At 45.0% G+C, this 20,339-nt stretch overlaps 1 protein-coding gene across 1 annotated transcript; it reads left to right on the plus strand.

The window, feature by feature from the left end:
- The first annotated feature begins 42 nt into the window (after positions 1-42).
- On the plus strand, positions 43-19,151 carry LOC146193735 (uncharacterized). The gene is made up of 5 exons (XM_084602817.1): positions 43-724; positions 1,465-1,749; positions 5,954-6,058; positions 10,495-10,816; positions 16,780-19,151. The coding sequence occupies exons 1-4, from the start codon at positions 572-574 to the stop codon at positions 10,750-10,752; spliced, it is 801 nt and encodes a 266-aa protein (XP_084458943.1). The 5' UTR covers positions 43-571; the 3' UTR covers positions 10,753-10,816; positions 16,780-19,151.
- Positions 19,152-20,339: the final 1,188 nt, after the last annotated feature.

Here is a 20,339-nt window from a genome sequence, read left to right on the forward strand (position 1 = left end):
GATCGTATATAATGTTATTTATCCTGTACTCTATCTTTGTATTATGATTGCTTTTGAGTTGGTTTGATTAACTTATGTTTATGTGCCACTTACTTGCTACAAAGGGGCACGCATGATATACAGTGAAAAATAATTGCGTTGGAATACTTCCAGGCGCGACTAATACGCACGTGAGTTCCGATCGAGGCCGATTTTTCTGTAGATGGCGGTCCGAGCACATGTTCCATTTTCTGATCGCATGTCGCGATTTGCACAGCTATGCATAGCTGCACGGAATTGTTAGGTGGCGGTTTGTCGTTTGAGCCTCAGTGGTAAGGAACTGTGGCTTAGCGGCGAAGGAAGCCTCGCTGCTGTTTCAGCAGCGAATACACACACCGTGCATACCTGTGAGAGTGAGAGCTTGCCTGTGCGGTGTCGAGGATGACGATCTCACAAGACATCGCTGAGGCCGCTGTGTGTTCTTCGTGCTCAATCTATTTCGACTGCCTTCACGTGGCCCTTTGGTCGGCACTGCTACGGCGTCTTGACTTGTAGCAGTTGCGCTGATCAGCCCACTGGACGCATCGAAAAGATGGTGAACTTTGCCAAGGCACTCGCCTCCAAGGTGTGGAAGGTGGTGCTCGGCTTCTTCGGTGTGCTGCGGAGGGCCATGTGTTGCTTCCGAAAGCGCCGCAGGGCATCTGACGTCGGGCTGCCCGTCTACCTCACGGCTCTCGATGCAAAGGTACGGCGTGGTGTGTAAACTTGGGTTCGTGTTTACCCATACCCTCTCTCACCACCTCAGGCGCGAGCCCCTCGCGACTCGACTCAAGGCGTTGTTTCACAATTGTCTTGGATGCCGTTTATGGAAAGTAGACGCTCGATATCGAACAGCTGATACCGGCTTGGGAACATGGGGAAGACGCCACTTTATTGTTACCACATTAACTGTCTTATTTCAGACGTACAGGCTCAACCACTGTCAGCTCTATTAAGGACACTCATTTCAGCCGGAAGTTTGATCAAGTGGCAATGTCTTCATCTACGAAAACAAGCGCCGCAGGGCACGGAATTCAATAAATTGTCGTTTCATCCAGAACGACTGAGAGCCATTGAAAATACAGTACCACCCTGAAAGGAGCACGAGTGATCAACGTAGGATGTGAAGAGTGCTTTCTAATTTCGATTAGCCATGTACCTTGTGCCAAAGTTTCACGTTTTTGTACGTTTTCCAGCCTACTTCATTTGGTTGCAAGAATACGAGTGTTTGGATTTGTAAAGTCAGCTCAGTGCATGATTTCATAAACCTGTAGCATAGCATGAGCGTGCACGTGAGTCTCAAAGTGAACTGAGTGCTTCTGCAGGCGTAAGAGAGGAAGGCATAAGAAGGAGGCCTGACTAGACTTTCAAGCCTTTTGGGCATTGCATGTTGCTATCATTGGTGTTGGTACCACACATACCAATGCCTGTGGCTGCTTCTTGCAGGTGTGCGTCATGCAGCAGCTGGGAGACGATCTGCAGAGCTGGGAGTGGAATGAAGATGATGGTCCCACCTCTGTCCAAGTGGACTGTGCAGGGAACACAGATTTGATGTCACCAACAGCAGCAGCAGGAGCCCAAAGGCACGTAGCGGCCAGCAATGGGCCATCCAGTGCTCGGCCTGCTTCCTCTGGCAGTCGGGGTTGCGGGGACCAGAGGCGGGACTCGCAGAGTGAGGACGATGTGGACTTCTTCAAGGATATGGCACCCCTCAACATCCGGCAGAAAAAGGTGCAGACGGCAAAAGCTGTGTGATCATGTTGTGATTGCACGCCTTCACACATGACCGAAGTGGTCACATTTTTTTATTTTTAGTTAGGTGTGATTTTTGGAGGTTGTGGCTGTCACACTTACGGTCCTTGTATGTTTTTCTTTTTCTTGGCTCAAGAATTTGGGATAGCATTGCCTTGTACTTCAGTGTTTGGTTTTGCTACAAAGAACCTGTAGTATGACCCAACGCAGTGACCTGTTATGTATGTCATAACAAGCAGCTTGAGCAGAATGCACTGTAGTTATGCAGTGCCACTTAGTGTCGCATATAGTTCGACGTACGCCTCGCAGATGAGGCATGGAACTGAATAAATTGGCAGACTACCACCTGTGCCTTTGATATTGAGCCCATTTTAGGCGCTATGCAAACAACTGGATGCACAGCAGACTCTCAACATTCTTTTTTTTTTTTCTCTGTAAAGTTGTGTCAAATTAAGTTGCTATTCATCTCCATCATGACCTTTCTTTTTCGGGTTAGCTGGCATATTTAATAACCAATATTTCTAAATGAATGAGAATGGCAGGATGCACTTGAACACGGTCATAATGTACTAAGTTTATCTTGTCATTTATCCTAATTTTCTCTCGTTGCCTGCAGTTTCAAAAATAATCGGTGATTACATGAGTGCTTATTTCCTTTCAGAAGTAGGTTACAGTTTCCCGATCATCGACTCAGTTTTTTTACACAGTTCACACACAGACAGGAAGTAAAAGGCATGTATCTCATATTTCAACTCCAGTTAGTTTACTGTCAGGCATTCAGAGACTGTTTAGGCATAAAAAATATTTGTCATTAGGAGTGGTGAGTGCTGCCTGCAAGGACTAAGGCTGTGGATGCAGCAGAACAAGCTTTCCCACTGTCCAGAGGGCAACATAAGTCTGTTTCGCTTGAGAGCAAGTGTTTACAATGTTACAGTTCTTCCACTTTGTGTTATACAAATCGAGCCACATGTCCAAAAGTAGGGCTAGAAATCTGGCAAGGCAACAACACAGGGCCTCCCATGGTGGCAAAAACCAGCCAGGTGGCAGCAGCATTGCCGTAGCCACTAAGGCTTTAGTTGCACATAGCTACTGCAGCTACACATAGCTACTGCAGTTGCACATAGCTATCGTTGTTAACCACAGTAAACAACGGTGAGCAGACGAGGCTAAGAAGTTTGCAGAAGTAAAGTGGATGCAGGTAGCACAGGGCGAGGTCAGTTGGAGGAATATGGGAGAGGCCTTCGCCCTGCAGTTGGTATAGTCTGGCTGATGATGATGATCACAATAAGCAGTGGCTAGCGATTTCTCTTAATGAGTACATAATTGACTTGAGTAAAAAGAGTAAAAGAGATGTGATGGCTGATGGAGGATTAATATTATATCCATGACGTAAATTCGTGACGCCTGCATGAAATGCACAGATTGAAAACAATGGGCAAAGAAGTGTCACGACCGCTCGATGGAAGCACACTAAGTGCGGCCTGCTGCGTTGTCCGAAACCGGCGGGAGGCGCCTACTTCCCGTCGCCAGCGCCATGGCGGCACCACTCGGGAAGAGCCGCGCACGGAAAGCTGCGCTGGCTGCGCTTTGAGTGAGGTGTCGGCATGGTCGGAGCCTGCTGTTTTAAGGATCTTAGAGCTCCGTTTCATACAATTTGGCAACACGAATTCGTATATACTGTCATGTTTAATGTGAACATGTCAATACTTCGCGTTTGCTCGGCAAGGGTGTATACGGGCGTGTAGTTCATCGCTACTCGATTGAAGTGTGCGCATTACCATGATGTTGTGCATTCCGATCAAGTTGGTCATCACATGAAAATGTTACCTGGCCATCACATGAAAATGTCAGCCGGCTGTGAACAATTCGAAGCTGTTCAGTGGCCTTGGTAGCCTAATGCATAACCCTTTAAATAAATATGTCGTGAATTCCGTATGTGTAATTTTCATACTGTTTACTCATTCCTGCATACATATTGTATAAACAAAATTGATGTCAACCTCCTCTAAGCTCCCAGCGCTATCAAAAGAATAAATGTGACCCTATTGTTAGCCACTTCTCTGAAAGTGCGACTTATAGCCCACCTTTTCTAGACTCTAATTCTCTGACAAATTTGCAGTGGAAATAGGAAGACGTTTCTTGGGTAAAATCTAGCTAATAACCCGATTTCAACTTAGTTTGGACTTTGTACACCAGAACTCAATCCGTGATAGTTATCCGAGTTTTGGACTACCGGTCAAAGTAAGCAAGTATCCATCGTGCCAGGCTGCTTCAAAGTGCAATGTATATGCGCCCAAAGCTTTTTATTCCTATATTTATTTGCTTCTCGCAAACCATCATTTTGCTGCCTTGCCATTGCCAAGGAACGGCATTGAGTGTTCCAGTTACGAAACTCACCTGCAATCACAAGAATTGCTTAATGTTTCTCTAATATTCAGCACATTTCTGTGGAAGATCAAGGATGTAAACTGTCATAAGTTAGAAAAAAATACATTTAGTGTAGCCAAAAAAAAAAAAAAAAAGTTGTCAAACGTTTCTAAGGGCAACTGCAGCCGAGAAGACCACAGCGAGCTGCTAGATGCATTTATTGTATGGTCATACATTAAAAAGAAGAAAGCATTCACAGGCGGATAACTTTCCTTGCGAAAGATTTATGCCATTGCCTTAAAAGTCAGTAGCTATCTCATCGATGACGAGAGAGCAGTACACTTCCTGCCCTTCATGTTCGACACAAAGCCGCTACTTTATTAATGTAGGCACTCGAACTTCCCCGGCTGATTGTCCTACATATTTCTTAAATGTAGCACGACATGGAATTTTTAAAAGGCCACTGCTTCGAACATGGTCATACCTTTTGTTTGAGCAGGCCCTCCACAAAACGCATTCCCGCAGGACGCCTTCACTCTTGGCCGTTTCTTTTTTTTTTCTTGCTGAAACTGGTCACCTGGTTTCTTATAAATTGCCGCTTTGTCACCCTTTTTCGCTGATTTTGATACATGTACAAATACCTGTAAATCTTTGTTGTTTTTGTGGACATCTAGACATTCTTTCATTTCATTACAATTGGATTGCAATTTTCGCAGCTTCTTTTTCTTGGTGTCCAACTTTATTTTCGAGTCTGTTTCCCACCTTATTCACCTCTTCTAAGACACGCAAAATCTCTAGTGTAGTTTTGCAGGCCCGATCATGCGCTTCTAGGCAGCCTGGGAAAGAAGGGCTTCCACGGCATGGCTAGGAGACTGCCGAGGACTTCCACTATTATCAAGGCTTTCCTGAACCTTGTCACGCCCATCGTCTATTCTAACTACTATGTCGCCAGTAGAACCCCTTCAGTGGGGCTTTCTGGACTATGCGAGGTTCTTTTGCAAGTACTGGAGGTATCTATGAAACAAAGTTGGGACTGCAGTTGAAAGCAGGAGCCTTACCTTGGTATTCATTTTTCTAGTCATTCTCTGTGAAATATAAGGAGAATACCAGAGACCTGTCACAAGGCTCCCACTTTTTATTTTTCCCGATTGCCCTTGGGGTGAAATATTCTTGAGCCACGCTTCCAGACGCTGCAGGTCACATGAGAACTCATGAGGCTTTACGGTAGGGTCCTTACTCACGCTTGTGTGGCAGAGATGCACACAGCAGTTGTACAGCATTGTGCCACATGCGTGATCCTGGCAGTCACACGGGCGCACAGAAAAAAGCCTGAAGCGAGCATAGCACAAAACGTTAAGGTGTCCCGGCCATATCGGCATATACGTGCTCGCACACGCGCGTATAATAAAGCTTACGCTGACCACGCAGACATGAGGCGAACGCGTCCAGACAGGAAGCAAACCGTGCAATCAGAGCCACCAATCCCACTCTCCCTGAACAGTGGCACCCTCAGCAGAAACAGCGGGCGCAACTGTAAACTTCTCAAGGACGCGCTTGTCCATTGACGGCGGTGCGACGTAGCACGCCGCACCTAGTGTGTTTCCATCAAGCGGCCGTGGAAGTATCAATTGCATGGAGCACTGGTGGCGATAAGAGTGCATGATCTAGCAGTGATTTGTGTGCTTTGTGTCATATTCAAATGGGCCAATGGAGAATGTTGCCCGGGTGTAAGCTACTGTGTGTACTGCTGAGTCGCTCGTGCAGCTGCACTGATTGTGTTGTTGCCTTTCTGGTCTTTCTGCATGCATGGCTGCAGTATGTGCCCCGCACCGAAGACACGCATGGAGGTTCCGGTGGGACCTCCAGCGGGGGGCTTTCCAGTCGTCTCAAGTTTGACTCCCGAGCTGTGCTGCCTTACCAGGTGACTGTCTGCAGTTATTGTGGCGTTGCACCATTGTTAAGGAAGCAACATATTTACTTGTGAATGTTATTTTTTTGTCCAAAAATTCGGTGCTGAATTGCTCAGTGGACGTATTTTTACGCAAAGTGCAATTTGTGGAAGGGTCATTTTTTGCAAGTTCTAATAAATAACTAATGTAAGAGGTACATTTTTTAGTTCGACAGTACTAATCTGGAGGTTCAGAGCCTAGCAAAGTCGTCTAACGTTTGCATGTCTGTGAACTGGCAGCGTGGCACTGACACCCTCTTGGTCACGCCTGGCCAGAGACACTGGCTTCCAGGACAGTAGTCCGTCTAACCAATATCTCGGAGGCAACACGCAAATACTGCAGCGGGTGCTTTTGCTTGATATAACCACTTTTAGGTAGTGTTCAGCATTCACCATGCTTTGCACATGCCGCTTGCCATTCTTCACATCTCGAACCTCGCACCAAGCGTTTTGTTTATTTAATAATGTTTTTGAGGGGCCATTTATGATTTCTTTACCCACTGAGGGGTGTTACAGCTGTAGACACACCAAATTTTTGTTGTGTGTTCTCTCTCAAACATGATGCATGGGACGATATAAGACATGAATATCCACATGGTTTATGCAAAGAAGTGATAAATAATTTACAACTGAATTTCTTCGCTTCTGTAGCTTCATTTTCGTTTCAAACGCTTTAACATCAGACAGATGTTGATGTCACGTGAGGTGCACAACAGCAGCTGCTTTGTTCCTTGTAATTCGTAACAACCCTTGTGCAAGAGCTGGAGTTGCAAATATCGAATAAGCAGTGATTACATCACAATCTTCTTTTCTTTTTTCATGACTCACATGACTAGAACTCACAATTCACATCGCTGCTGTCATTCAACGGTTAAAGCCGGAATCGAAATGCACAAGAAAAATTTCAATCGATATAAATTATTTATCTGGTGTAGGCAACTCCATTGTTCTTAATGACTTTCACTAATAAAAAAAAAAACCTGCATCCGAAATTTGCTGTCAACTCCTCCAATGTAAAGTGGTATTCACACGAGGCGATGTTCCTCTACGATGCACTGCACAGCAATGGTCACTGCCACTGGCATGCCCGCACAATGCAACAGGATGTTGGCAATGGAGTGGCTCGTTTTCAGCCTTACAGGAACCGCTGCATAAAGATGCAGAGCACAAGAAGCGAGGAGGACGACAGGACAGGTTGCTGATCCCCCTTGACCTCTTTTTTTTCTTGAGCTCTTGCCTTTTTGTGTGCAGGTTCTTGTAGGAATGGAAACAAACCAACTGGCCCTAGTGGCAAGCATTGCATTTTCAGTGTTGTGCTCGTACTTCCATCATATTGTTCAGTTGCCTCACAGTGCGAGGGAAGTATATAATTATGCTGGGAGCCCATTTTTGAGACTGAACAGCATCGAGTACACTAACGGTAATGATGGGAATTCTTCTGGTAATACACGGCATTTCTGAGGGGTACAGTGTGGTGGTTTCAAACTATATTTTGCAGTGCAGAAAGTTACAAGAAGCGAGTTTTCTTTCCGACGCCTTTCATTAATGTTAACCTCATAGTATAGTCGCAGCTGCTTTTTTTTCTTTCCACTATTCCTGCCAAGCTATCACTGAACCAAACTGTGGCTCAGGCCACAACTCAAACGAAACGAGCGTAGGGAGCTTATTTGCTAAAGCCATGCAAGAGCAACTAAGTGGAGTAGCAAAACAATGAGTAGATCGACTGCAGAACCTCCAGCAATGTGTAGTGTCACGATCTGTGTTCGGATAATGAACGAAATTTTCCCCAAACGCAGAGCCTGATCGACACGGCGAGCAAGTTAGTGCCCGAAGTGACAGCCTTCATCTCATTGTGCACAGCTATCATGCGGCGTGTCGCTTTTCATTATCAGTTAGGTGGGGCACTTTATGCAATCACAGTGAACACAAAATACAAAGAGACTATTGTCAGCATGTAGACCAGTAGTGGTATGTTTGCTATACTCGCGGACAAGTTTTTCTGGCTATGGATCCAAGGCTACGGGGGTGGAGCTTTCGTCATGGTGTTACTACAGCATTTAGTTCTGGCCTCAATTACGGTTTTGGCTTCAGTTCTGGCTTTACTTGAATTAGTGACTTCCGCAGAAATGTCTTCTTTTACACTACTTAAGGTCTAAGTGAACATATATTTGCGGTTAATGAATATCACGCGCTATGTATGTTGCCGAAACAAGTGCATTGCTAAAGCGCACAAAATCCGACGGGTAGATACAGCAGCAGCAGCAGCCGACATATGCTTTAGGAGTATTTTCGGAGATTTCCGGCAGATGGTGCAGCCTTCCCGTTGGGACGGTGTCATGTACTGTTTTTACAATGCACTACACTAACGTCATACTGGCCTATATTGCAGTACAATCTTGATGTAATAACAACATAGGCATTCCTGTGATGATATAATATCCCAGAGCACGATCCGCATAACTTATCGAGGCGCTACATTCTGCTGCGCAGTGAGCTGATGCGCTTGGGCTCTGTAGCTCTGGCTGCATAGCTACAAAAACTTGTCCGGGAGTATATGTACACCCTGGGGTGTGTTATGCTGACTTTCTTCTGTGTACTTCTCAGGGGTGAAATTGTAGGCCAGCCTGGTTTAGGCAAGTCTTTGAGCTCGTGTCGTAGTCACCAGCTTCCTTAATGGAGCATTCAGAAATTTCTTTCCTTTTTTTGCACGCCCACTTTCATCATCATCATCAGCCACTGCAGGGAAAAGGCCTCTCCCGTATTTCTCCAATTAGCCCGGTCCTATGCTAGCTGCATCAACTTGACTCCTGCGCCCTGCGAACTTCTTAACCTCATTTGCACACCTAGCATTGTGTCACCCCCTGCTCGCTTTCCTTCCTTTGGAATCCAATTTGTTACCCTAAGTGACCATCGGTTATCCTCTCTTCGCACCACATGTCCTGCCCATGAACAAATTCTTTTTCGTAATTTTCAATAGAATTTTATTAACTTGTTATTTCTCTGATCCACTCTGCACGCTTCTTATCTCTTAATTTGGCACCTACCATTTTCCGTTCCATAGCCCTCTGCATTGTCCTCAACTTAAGCAGAACCCTTTTCATTAGCCTTCATGCTTCAGGCCCATAGGTGAGTAGAGGTAAGATGCAACAGTTGTATAACTTCCTCTGGAGCAATATACTAGTAGCCTACTGGTCATTATCTGTGAATACTTGTCAAATGCGCACCATCCCACTCTTATTCTCCTAGTTGTTCCCTTTTACGGTCTGGATCTAATAAGTGGACATACTATCCGCCTACTACTTCTAGTGCTTCGCTACCTAACGTAAACAGCTGTTCCTTCCCCAGGCTGTTGAACATTACCTTAGTCTTCTGCATATTGGTTTTCAAGCCTACCTTTCTACTTTTCCTGTCTAGGTCATTTATCATTCTTTGCAGTTCATCCCCTGGGTTACTTAGCAAGACAATGTCATCAGCGAATGGCAAATTACTGAGGTATTCTCTGTCTACCCTTATCACTGACTGTTTCCAGTCCGAGTCTCTGAATACTTCGTTTAAGCAAGCCCTGAACAGTACTGGGCAAGTCGTGTCTTCTTGCCTGACTTCTTTCTTTATGAGAATTTTGTTTCTTTATGCAGAACAATGTTTGCTGTGCAGCCACTAAGATATCTTCCCACTTTATCCCATCTTTTTACACTAAGTTTGCATGCACACTTCATATGGATGAGTAAAATATTGTTGGCAGGGGAAGGGCTGTGTATCAACTCTTTTTCTGCATTTTGTAGATTGAACTTAGCATCATTATGTTGCATTTCTGTCATGTCATCTTTGCTCTGATGGAAAGCGGTAATGTTTTAACGCCTGCTATTTGGTAGCCCAAATTTCTATAGGAGCGTGCTTGGGACTGAACTAATCATGCAGGGAAAATGCACAAAGACAACAAATAAGAACATTGCACGCAGACTTTCTCAGCTTCCATTTATTTCTCTTGAGGCACATCCTTGTAGAGCTCCTATTGACAAATACAAAAGAAAGAGGAAGGGAATCACTGCCTTGCTTATCGTAGAGTCCATCTGGAGCCCTATAATTCAGGCTGTATGATTGGAAGCATATTTATTTTAGCCGATTACTTTTCTTGGTACTATTACCCGTTACTTTAAGTCCAGGGTCCATATTCTGAGTTTGCGTAGCTGTCGAAAGTGTCACTATTACCCTGACCTTGAGTCATCTGACTGGTGGAAGCACCTGAACCAGATGTCACCAACACTTCTGGTTCCATTCGGATGACTCAAGGTCGGGGAGATAGCGCCACTTTCCATAACGACGTAAACTCGGAATACGGACCAAGCCTGCACTGTTAAGTGTTTCATGTCATTGTGGCTGCTAAAGTGGCCCTCCTGCCATTGTTCCAGGGTGCAGATTTGGGTGTCCTGGAGGACGATGACCTGGCCTCCATGGAGGCGAGCTGGGAGGACCAAGCGGAGCTGGAAGTGGACTCGGCGATCCGGGAGAAGCGCCAGGCAGAGCGGGAGCGCCGCATCGCAGAGCACCAGCGGCGCAAGCGCGAAAAGGAGCAGCAACGCGGCAGCGGCAGTGTAGGACCGGCAGGCAGTTCAGCCACTGCGAGCGGCACGCCCCATGCCAGCGCCACGAGACCCAAGGTCTTCTAGGCTTCAGCCACTGCCCTCCTCCTCTACGTGGAATCCTGAGGGAAACTTCTCTGATGGTGGCTTGGTAGGTGGCGCTTTCTGATTTCAAAGCAGAATATTATACTGAACTAATTAAAGGGCCCATGAAAGGTTACTTATGAAAACTGGAAAATGTGTACGAGGAATAGGTGTACCATGAATCGTCGCCGCAACATAAAAATTTTTAAACTACCATTATTAGCACAGAAGATATAGGTAGTCGAAAATGATGCTCCTCCTCAATTCGGCACACGCAGGCACACAAGAAAAAAGGAAATAAACAACTCACGACAGCACTCACAAGTTACGAGTGTTGAACTTGGGAGCACAAATTTGGGTAACCAACTGGATTCGAAGTGAAGGAAACCATAGCAGAGGATGGCAGAAAATTAGGTGGGCGGATGAGGTTAAGAGGGTCTCAGGGGTCAGGTGGATGCAGCTAGCACAGTACTGGGTTTATTGGAGAAGTATGGAAGAGGCCTTCACCCTGCAGTGGGTATATCCAGGCTGATGATGATAATGGTGAACTTGGGAGCATCCAATGAGCGAGTGTACCCAGCAAGCCCATGTGATGTCACATGGGAGGTTTGTCCATGGTGCTCGTGTGGATATGTTGCCCAAATCAGTGGCAAGCTTTCAAATTTGACTTGAATACTGATAAGGACCACCTCTGTGGAAATCTTGCATTAGAATATTATTGCAATCAGCATTTCAGGGGTCCTTTAAGCTTGATTAAGAAATTCGCATCTTAGTGTGGATTTCTAGGCTTGTTAGCAACTTGTCACTGTGAAAAGTGCAGAAAAAACATGGACAGGCAAATAGTACTGCACAATGCAAGCACTAAAAACATTGAAGGTTGGTGCTTATCTCTCACCTTGCAATCCGTCTTCGTATATGTTCCTTCAGCAGCATATTTGACACTTGGGCAAATGTCAGCCAACGTGGTCATTCTGCTTTGTCACTTGTAGCTCCACATGTGCCGTGCATGGTGTGTGTCACTTGGGTGAGTGCAACATGTTTCATAAGCTCCATAAAACCCCGGCCCTCAGTCACCAGCGGCTGCGGAACAACTGACCACGGCGGCGGTCAGACCTGTGACGCAGCAGGGGGTGCTAAGAAAGCCTGGCTCCGCTGGACAGGCCGCCATTGGAAACTGACCCTGGCAACGTTTAACGCTAGAACCCTAGCTAGTGAAGCTAGCTTAGCAGTGCTGTTAGAGGAACTAGAGGGCATAAAATGGGATGTCATAGGGCTTAGTGAGGTTAGGAGGCCGAATGAGGCATATACTGTACTGAAGCATGGGCATGTACTGTGTTATCGAGGCTTACCAGAGAGGCGACAACTAGGAGTAGGTTTCCTTGTCAGTAAGTATATAGCGGGTAATATAGATGAATTCTATAGTATTAATGAGAGGGTTGCAGGCATCGTAATTAGGCTTAATAAGCGGTATAAACTGAAGGTTGTACAAGCCTATGCACCTACATGTAGTTATGATGACCAGGCAGTTGAAAACTTCTATGAAGATGTAGAATCGGCAATGCGAAAAGTAAAGACGCAGTATACTGTACTAATGGGCGATTTCAATGCCAAGGTAGGGAAAAAACGGGCAGGAGACAAGGCAGTAGGTGACTATGGCATTGGTTCTAGGAATAGCAGGGGGGAGTTACTAGTTGAGTTTCAGAGCGCAAGAACTTACGAATCATGAATACCTTCTTCAGCAAACCACATAATGGTGAGGTCCACAGGATGGTGACCACAGGATGGTGAGGTCCCGAATTAGCCTAAATCTGAAGAAGGAACGCAACAGATTAGTAAGAAAGAAACCCATCAACGAATTAACGGTGAGGGGGAGGGCAGAAGAGTTCAGGATCTCGCTACAGAATAGGTTTTCAGCTCTAACTGAGGATGGCGACATTACCCTCGAGGCAAGGAACAATAATTTCAGAGATATCATTACTGAGTGCGCGGTAGAAGTAGGTGGTAGGATAGTTAGAGAGGATACCGGCAAGCTGTCTAAGGAGACGAAAGATTTGATTAAGAAACGCCAGAGTATGAAAGCTTCCAATCCAACAGACCAGATCGAATTGGCCGAGATATCAAAGCTAATCAATAAGCGCAAGGTGGCCGATATAAGGAAGTATAACGTGAAGAAAATTGAGCATGCTGTAAAGAGCGGGGGAAGCCTTAAAGCGGTAAAGAAGAAATTGGGCATAGGCAAAAACCAGATGTACGCGATAAGGGACAAGGCGGGACGCGTCATCACTAATATGGAAAAGATAGTCAAAGTAGCCGAGGAGTTCTATACAGATCTCTACAGTAGCCAAAGTAGTCAGGACCGTAATGAGATTGGCGGTAGGGAAAAACAGTCAGACGTTCCACCAGTGACGAAGGACGAGGTCAAGAAAGCACTAGAAACTATGAAAAGGGGGAAATCAGCTGGAGAGGATCAGATAACTACAGATTTGCTGAAGGACGGGGGGGATATCGTGCTAGAAAAACTGGCCACCCTGTATACGCAGTGCCTGGTATCATCGACGGTACCGGAACCATGGAAGAATGCAAACATTATCCTCATTCACAAGAAAGGGGACTCTAAGGACCTTAAAAATTACAGACCAATCAGCTTACTGTCTGTTACGTATAAGGTATTTACTAAGGTAATCGCTAATAGAATCAGGACAACCTTAGACTGCAATCAAGCAAAGGATCAAGCAGGGTTTCGGAAACGGTACTCTACTATCGATCATATCCATACCATCAATCAGGTGATAGAAAAATGCTCGGAATATAACCAGCCCTTATACATAGCATTCATTGATTATGAAAAAGCATTTGACTCAGTTGAAACCTCGGCGGTGATGCAGGCATTGCGAAATCAGGGGGTAGACGAGCCGTACGTGAAAGTGCTGGAAGATATATAAAGCGGCTGCACAGGAACCATAGTTCTGCATAAAGAAACTAACAAAATTCCCATAAAGAAAGGTGTTAGGCAAGGAGACACAATCTCCCCAGTACTATTCACAGCTTGTTTAGAGGAAGTATTCAGAGACTTGGAATGGGAGCAGTTAGGGATAAGGGTAGATGGAGAATACCTCAGTAATCTGCAATTTGCTGATGACATTGCCTTGCTAAGCAACTCGGGGGATGAACTGCAAATAATGATGATGACCTAGACAGGAAAAGTAGAAAGGTAGGCTTGAAAATCAATATGCAGAAGACTAAGGTAATGTTCAACAGCCTCGGGAAGGAACAGCAGTTTACATTAGGTAGCGAAATACTGGAAGTAGTAGGCGAATATGTCTACTTAGGACAGGTAGTGACCGCAGATCCCGACCACGAAAAGGAAATAACAAGAAGAATACGATTGGGATGGAGCGCATTTGGCAAGCACTCGCAGATTATGACTAGCAGCTTACCGGTATCGCTCAAGAGGAAAGTGTACAACAGTTGCATCTTGCCTGTACTCACCTATGGGGCGGAAACGTGGAGGCTAACCAAGAGAGTTCTACTTAAGTTGAGGACAACCCAGAGGGCTATGGAACGAAAAATGGTAGGGGTAACATTAAGAGATTGAAAGCGTGCAGAGTTGGTCAGAGAAATAACTCAAGTTACCGACATTCTAGTAGAAATTAAGAAGAAATGGACATGTAGTGCGAAGAGAGGATAACCGATGGTCGCTGAGGGTAACAAACTGGATTCCAAGGGAAGGAAAGCGTAGCAGGGGGCGGCAGAAAGTTAGGTGGGCGGATGAGATTAAGAAGTTCGCAGGGGTCAAGTGGATTCAGCTAGCACAGAACCGGGTTAAGTGGAGAAATATGGGAGAGGCCTTCGCCCTGCAGTGGGTATAATCAGGCTGATTATGATGATGATGATGATGATATGTTCCTTCCACAACTTTTCACGTCAACCTAATGCCCTCAGGTTGGAAATCTGTTAGCAAGATCATTACGAGCTTGTCAGGCCACCGTTCAGCAGCATATTTGACACTTGGGCAAATGTCGGCCAATGTGGTCATTCTGCTTTGTCACTTGTAGCTCCACATGTGCCGTGCATGGTGTGTGTCACTTGGGTGAGTGCAACATGTTTCATAGCACACCACTTGCCACACAGGGCTCGCTTGCTTTCGCTTCGATGCGTTTAATCGTGTTCACGGATTGCTCACGCATCTGGAATTGGTTTCGGGTCCTTGTGTACGTCAAATGAAGCAGAGGATTGTGCTGCTGCTGCTGCTGCTGCATCTGAGCAGAAGCAGTGTTCTCAGCAGAAGGCAGTAGCATGGGAATGTGAGGTTGTTGGAGCAATAATGCTGGGAACATGTGTAGGAGGCACCAGACAGATCCTGACTCGAGGCAATGATAAGTGAATGCAATACGCATCATGCGGCAGACTCAGGCAGTCTCTCATGTTTTGCAGCCAGTCTGAGCATCGTCTGGGTGTTCGCTGAGTGCAGGGCTTCGCTAAGCCAGAAAAATCACTCAGGAGTGAAAGAACTTAGTGGTGCCTTTCAAGAATACTGTAATACTAGTACTACCTGCACCTGTCAGGTGAATCCTATGCCGACCTCAGTTGGCTCTTTTCCTTTGTGTGCGATACTCCTTTTTAACAGGAAGTGACAATAAAATAGGAAACAGCATGACCAATCTTTGAAACGAAAGAGTGAGAAGTGTCGCATGATTCTCTGTCGGCTTACAAATGGAAATAGATTGTGCACATCATCTTTGACAGCACGAGCCAGAAATGAGCGCTCTGCATTGATTGCATTCTTTCTGAACAGTGAGGCCACTGTGTGCATGAAAGACGATAAAGTTGGACTCATGGCAACATAGGGTGCTGTTATCCTTCCACAAATACTAGTATTGCAACAGGTGCATGCATGAAAAAGGCTTCTTTGTTTTTGTTCTGCACCTATGTTAATGAATATTTGGTAATTTCGAATATTCTGAATATTTGGTCTTTGAAATCTGAAGTATTCATTTCAAGAGGATTAATTGATTGGTTTATAGGACAGGTGTAGTATCTGTCACACTTTTACCGTGGACACCTGAACCACACTGTGAGGGAAGGCAACAAGGTGCGAGTAAAAGCGGAAAGAGGGAGGGCTGTAGCGTAATTTCAATCACCTGGGGATATATAATGTGCACTGACATCAGACAGCGCACAGAAGCTCCTGTAGGAGGGAGGAAAAGCTAGGGACGGTGAGGGGAAGTGAACTTAGCTGAGTGCCAGGGCCCTTCACCGAGTGCTGGCGGTGGCTTCCTTGGCTCTGGTTGCGCAAGCTTGGTTTTCAGCACATTCGCTTTATCACACCAAGACTGGGTGGGAGCCCTCCAACATTTTGAAGTGAAGAATGCTGAAAGATGATAAAAGTTGGCATCATGATCGCGGCCAACAGTGTGCTTTTGCCGGTGAGATGTATAGAAAGATGGATGGCTCTTGAAAAAAAAAAAAAAAAAAAAGAAAAGAAAAGTCTCTCAAGTCTCCTCCCGCCACCACCACACCACACGTCTAATAAACCCTCTCCGCAACTTGGCATCAAATTTTCTTGAAAAAAATTGGGTTCATTACACGAGAGAATGTAGTAAATCACATTGGCCTTAAACAGATCTGCGTGAGTGCTTTTCCCATGCTTCTGCATACTGTTTTTTGTTAATTTTCATTACACTAATGTTTTTGCGATCCCATTCAAATTGTATCTTCGAAGTTTTACTGTTTTTGTAAGTGTTTTTGACTGAAGGATCCTGCAATCATACACACAAACACAGTTATAGAAAGTGAGATATGGTCAGTCTGCTGATTACTACTAGATCTGTATCTGTTCATTCCTTCTTTGTAGTTTACTGCGACTAGGTGAAAGTGCTGCTCCTGTACATGTGTAGCATGTCAATTTTTAGGATGCCCCAATCTTTCACACATTTTCTATTGGACTCTTCCTGCTAATGCACTCACCGAGAGTGGTGGCATTCTTTAGAAGTCAAGCAACTCCTCTGTGGTATTTTTTTTCTCGTGCAGGATGATTGATGCTCAAGCAGCCATGGCTCCCACTGCTTCAGTGATGGACGACTGCGGTGGCAGTTTTTGTATCGGTGTGAAGTAGCGACAGTGCAACACCAACCACGGTGCTTCGTGACGCACAGACCAGACAGAAATGACTGTTGCCATGTTGCTGGAAACAAGAATGATTTTGACAGATGGATGTGCTATATTTTTGTTTTTGCCACTTTTTATACTTGCAACTCACCCAAGACTTTGTGCCCAAGCATACACCTGTTGGCTGGCTCTAAGGACGACGCATGGCAGATGCAGAGTTTGTCACGTGTTTGAGAGTTTGCCGCTACTCTGTGTTCTGCTGCGTGCGATTGGGTGATTGTACAACGAGCGTTCAATCTTTACCTCTTTTGTATTTAACAGGTCCTTCGTGCATACATGTGTATATAGATACCTGGCGAGGTGAATTGCGGGGCAGTCTTGCAAAGACCACCATTTGGTCTGTGTCGGGACAGATGCAAGTGAAGACGGCCGAATTTGTGGACACTTTTCCCTGTGATATGGTGAGGACAATGCGGTACGACTGCTGTATGGCTACACAGAGTCACCAGGAAGGAAACTGCTCACTTTCTGGGCAACAGGTGGAAGTGCACCAAATGCGGAGGTCAGCAGCGGCATTCTGTCGAAGTGCAGGCTGTCAGATCATTTTGTGCATTTCGTGTTTCTCTTCACTAGTTAGCACTGTTTATACAAGGCTGCATTTGTGCACACTTGTAATGTGAATGTGCTTGCAGCATTGTATCGTTGCACATGGGTGACATACGCACAATTGCATGTTCCCTGTCCTCTCTGGTGCATTTGGCATGACTTGTGCACTCTGGCAGAAAAAAAAATGGCATGGTGTGTGGGCTGGGCTGTCTGTCCCACAGAATTTCCCGCCATATCTGCCAAACTTCTCTCGCCAACCGACGGTGTGGCCGAGAGGAGGTTTGTGCGAAGCCCGAGGAGGAAAACGATGGCGAATGTGTCATCAGCGGCAGTCATATCCGTCAAGAATCGCAACTTGTACTGACGTTGCTGTCGTTAGAATTATTGAATTGAAACCTTTTCTTCTAGCCATGCTTATTTCAATTTCATCGTCTTTAACTCAGTTCGAACTCTTCCTTGAGCTTCATTGCGTGCGCAAAAGCTGCCCGTCACTCCTTGCTGCCTGTGACCAGAGTCCTCGTGCATTTGTGACATGTTTCACTGTACAATCTCTAAGGGCTGTTTGGATTTCTCACTCTTCTCTTTGAGGGATTAAGGAAATCTTGTGGAGAGGATACCACATACTAACATCTGAAATTTGACAACCTCAGTCGTGTTTATAGTTATGTTGACAATTAGTTAATGCAGCAAATTTCACTTCTAACACTACTATGCAAAAAGCAAGGAGGTACATTGAAAGCAGGATACTCAAGTTTTCCCTTTTGGTGCCAGAGTGGACATGTCAAGTGGGCTGAGAGTGTAGAATACAATTGTTGCGTCGGACACACCTGGCCAGGTGCTTGTGGTTTAGCAGCTTCGATTCATGCTTACTGAAGCCATTTCTGGTGCTGTCTTGTATATCATAGGCAGTGATGTTGACTAACCAAATCTGAGTGTGTTAAACACCAAATGTAAAAAAGTTTTAATCAATTCAGTGGCGAAAGCAGTTGTATTTGTCAGACACGCTTTTGCAGAACAGTTCCTGTTACCTAACGTGGGCGATGCGATTTAGTGGTCCTTGGCTGTAGGAGCTTGGCAAGGGCTCCAGTTTTCCATGATTTATTTTGCTCACATGACCACATTTTCAAGCCCCTTGTTTCCCTTTTACCAGCTTGCCAAAGTGAACCAGGAAAAGTTTGGCCGTCCAGTAATGAATTTGAGCGGTTGAGGGAAGATGCAAAGAGGCTTGTGTTTAACGCATTTGAATCGCGTGATGATATTAGTTAAACTGGCTTATTGTATTACTGCCTTTGCAGTGCAACCACGCATGACTGGTGCGTTAAGTCATCATGCGCGCTAGTCAAAGTGAGAGAAGTGATATGAAGATCCTAGTATACAGTTGCTTCACTTCTTACTGCCCTGCAACCATGTTCCAAACTGTGTGTCCCACAGTACGGAAGAGCTTAGTTCTGGTAGCAAACCTGCAAGTAAATGATCTGCCATTTTTCTTTTTGTTTTGTCATCACAAACTCAAATCTTTTTGCTTGCGGGTTTTTGAATGGTGTGAAAGTTTGCATGCACAAACATTTAGGGCGTAGATTTGTTTTGCTCTGTTGTAGTCTTTTGTTGAGTGATAAAATGTTTAGGAGTTTGTTTTTGCAATGTGCACACTACTGTGCTGAGAAAAAGAATAAAGAAGGTGCACTGGAGATAGTGAGAGCTAAGCTTGGAGCAGGACACCACTTGCCTGTTCTGTTGGCTCATTATGGTAATGACAAAAGTTTACTGCAACACAAAGGGAATGCACCTTTAAGGGGTGATTGACACTCTTCTTAGCACGGCTGGAACTGTGGCAACATATTAATGCAAATATGTTGCATGACATGCACACTAGAACAAAATAATGCATGTGTTTGTGAAAGGGCATGGTCAGGTGTCCGATAGCATGTGGAATTTTTTCTTAATATTCTGGAAAAATGTAAATATTTGTGAGAGCACAAGAGTAAGTACTATATTAGCCCAAAGGTAATATTCAGGCTATTTTTAGTTTTAGTCCAAGTGGAGTGGCACACACTTGCAATTATGGACATGCTAGTGATAATGCATCGATGGTAAATTTTACGCTTGAGGAGGCATAAAAATTATGTTCGCTTTTCATTTGGTGATCTACATTTAGTTCCAATCAGTAATTCAAGCTGGAACTATGGATAACCGTGGATAGTGAATCACAGTTATGGACAACACTGTGGAGAGTCTATAACTGATTCACTATCCACAGTTATCCGTAGTTCCAGATTGAATTACTGATTGGAACTAGATGTAGACGCACGAAATGGAAAGCGAACATAATTTTTATAGTACTTCCTCAAGGCCTAAAATTTGCCATCGATGCATTAGCATTAAAAAGTCATGCTATAGTTTGTCTGATGTATACAGGAATACGAGTTTGTTCTCCTTCGGTGCGTTTTCATTTCATTGCCATAGAGTTTTTAAGCTTCAGTTTAGCTTAGCTGTGCACTTTATTGCCACCATGCCACTCCAAGTGCTCCATTGGCATCAGTGACTGTACTTTTTGCGAGGTTATGTTGGACAGAAGCAAAGCTTGAGGCTCATATCAACGCCCAAAGAACAAGATAGACGGTTATTATTTAGCTGCAATATGCCAGCTCTCTAAAGGAGTACAGGCATTTTCCTTTTTTTGTAAAGAGGCCTACGGTGGTAGTAGACAAACTTAATGGCTGCAGGACATTGGCCTGCCCTTAGTATACTGTGCACATTTGAATTTTTTGTCGCGCTATTTTGATTTCAGCAGGTGAACAATGACTATGATGTCAGAATTTAGCTCGGGTCACATGAGGACACAAGACTAGAAATTTTGTCTTCACACATCATCTTAA

The sequence above is a fragment of the Amblyomma maculatum genome, chromosome 4 (genome assembly GCF_055883805.1).
Source record: "Amblyomma maculatum isolate TAMU_Amacu chromosome 4, ASM5588380v1, whole genome shotgun sequence".
Classification (NCBI taxonomy): Eukaryota; Metazoa; Arthropoda; class Arachnida; order Ixodida; family Ixodidae; genus Amblyomma; species Amblyomma maculatum.

Coding starts and splice junctions, on each gene's coding strand:
- LOC146193735 (XM_084602817.1), top strand. CDS start 572: ATGGTGAACTTTGCCAAGGCACTCGCCTCCAAGGTGTGGAAGGTGGTG. Junction 725..1,464: donor TCACGGCTCTCGATGCAAAG/GTACGGCGTGGT, acceptor TGCTTCTTGCAG/GTGTGCGTCATGCAGCAGCT. Junction 6,059..10,494: donor GAGCTGTGCTGCCTTACCAG/GTGACTGTCTGC, acceptor CCATTGTTCCAG/GGTGCAGATTTGGGTGTCCT.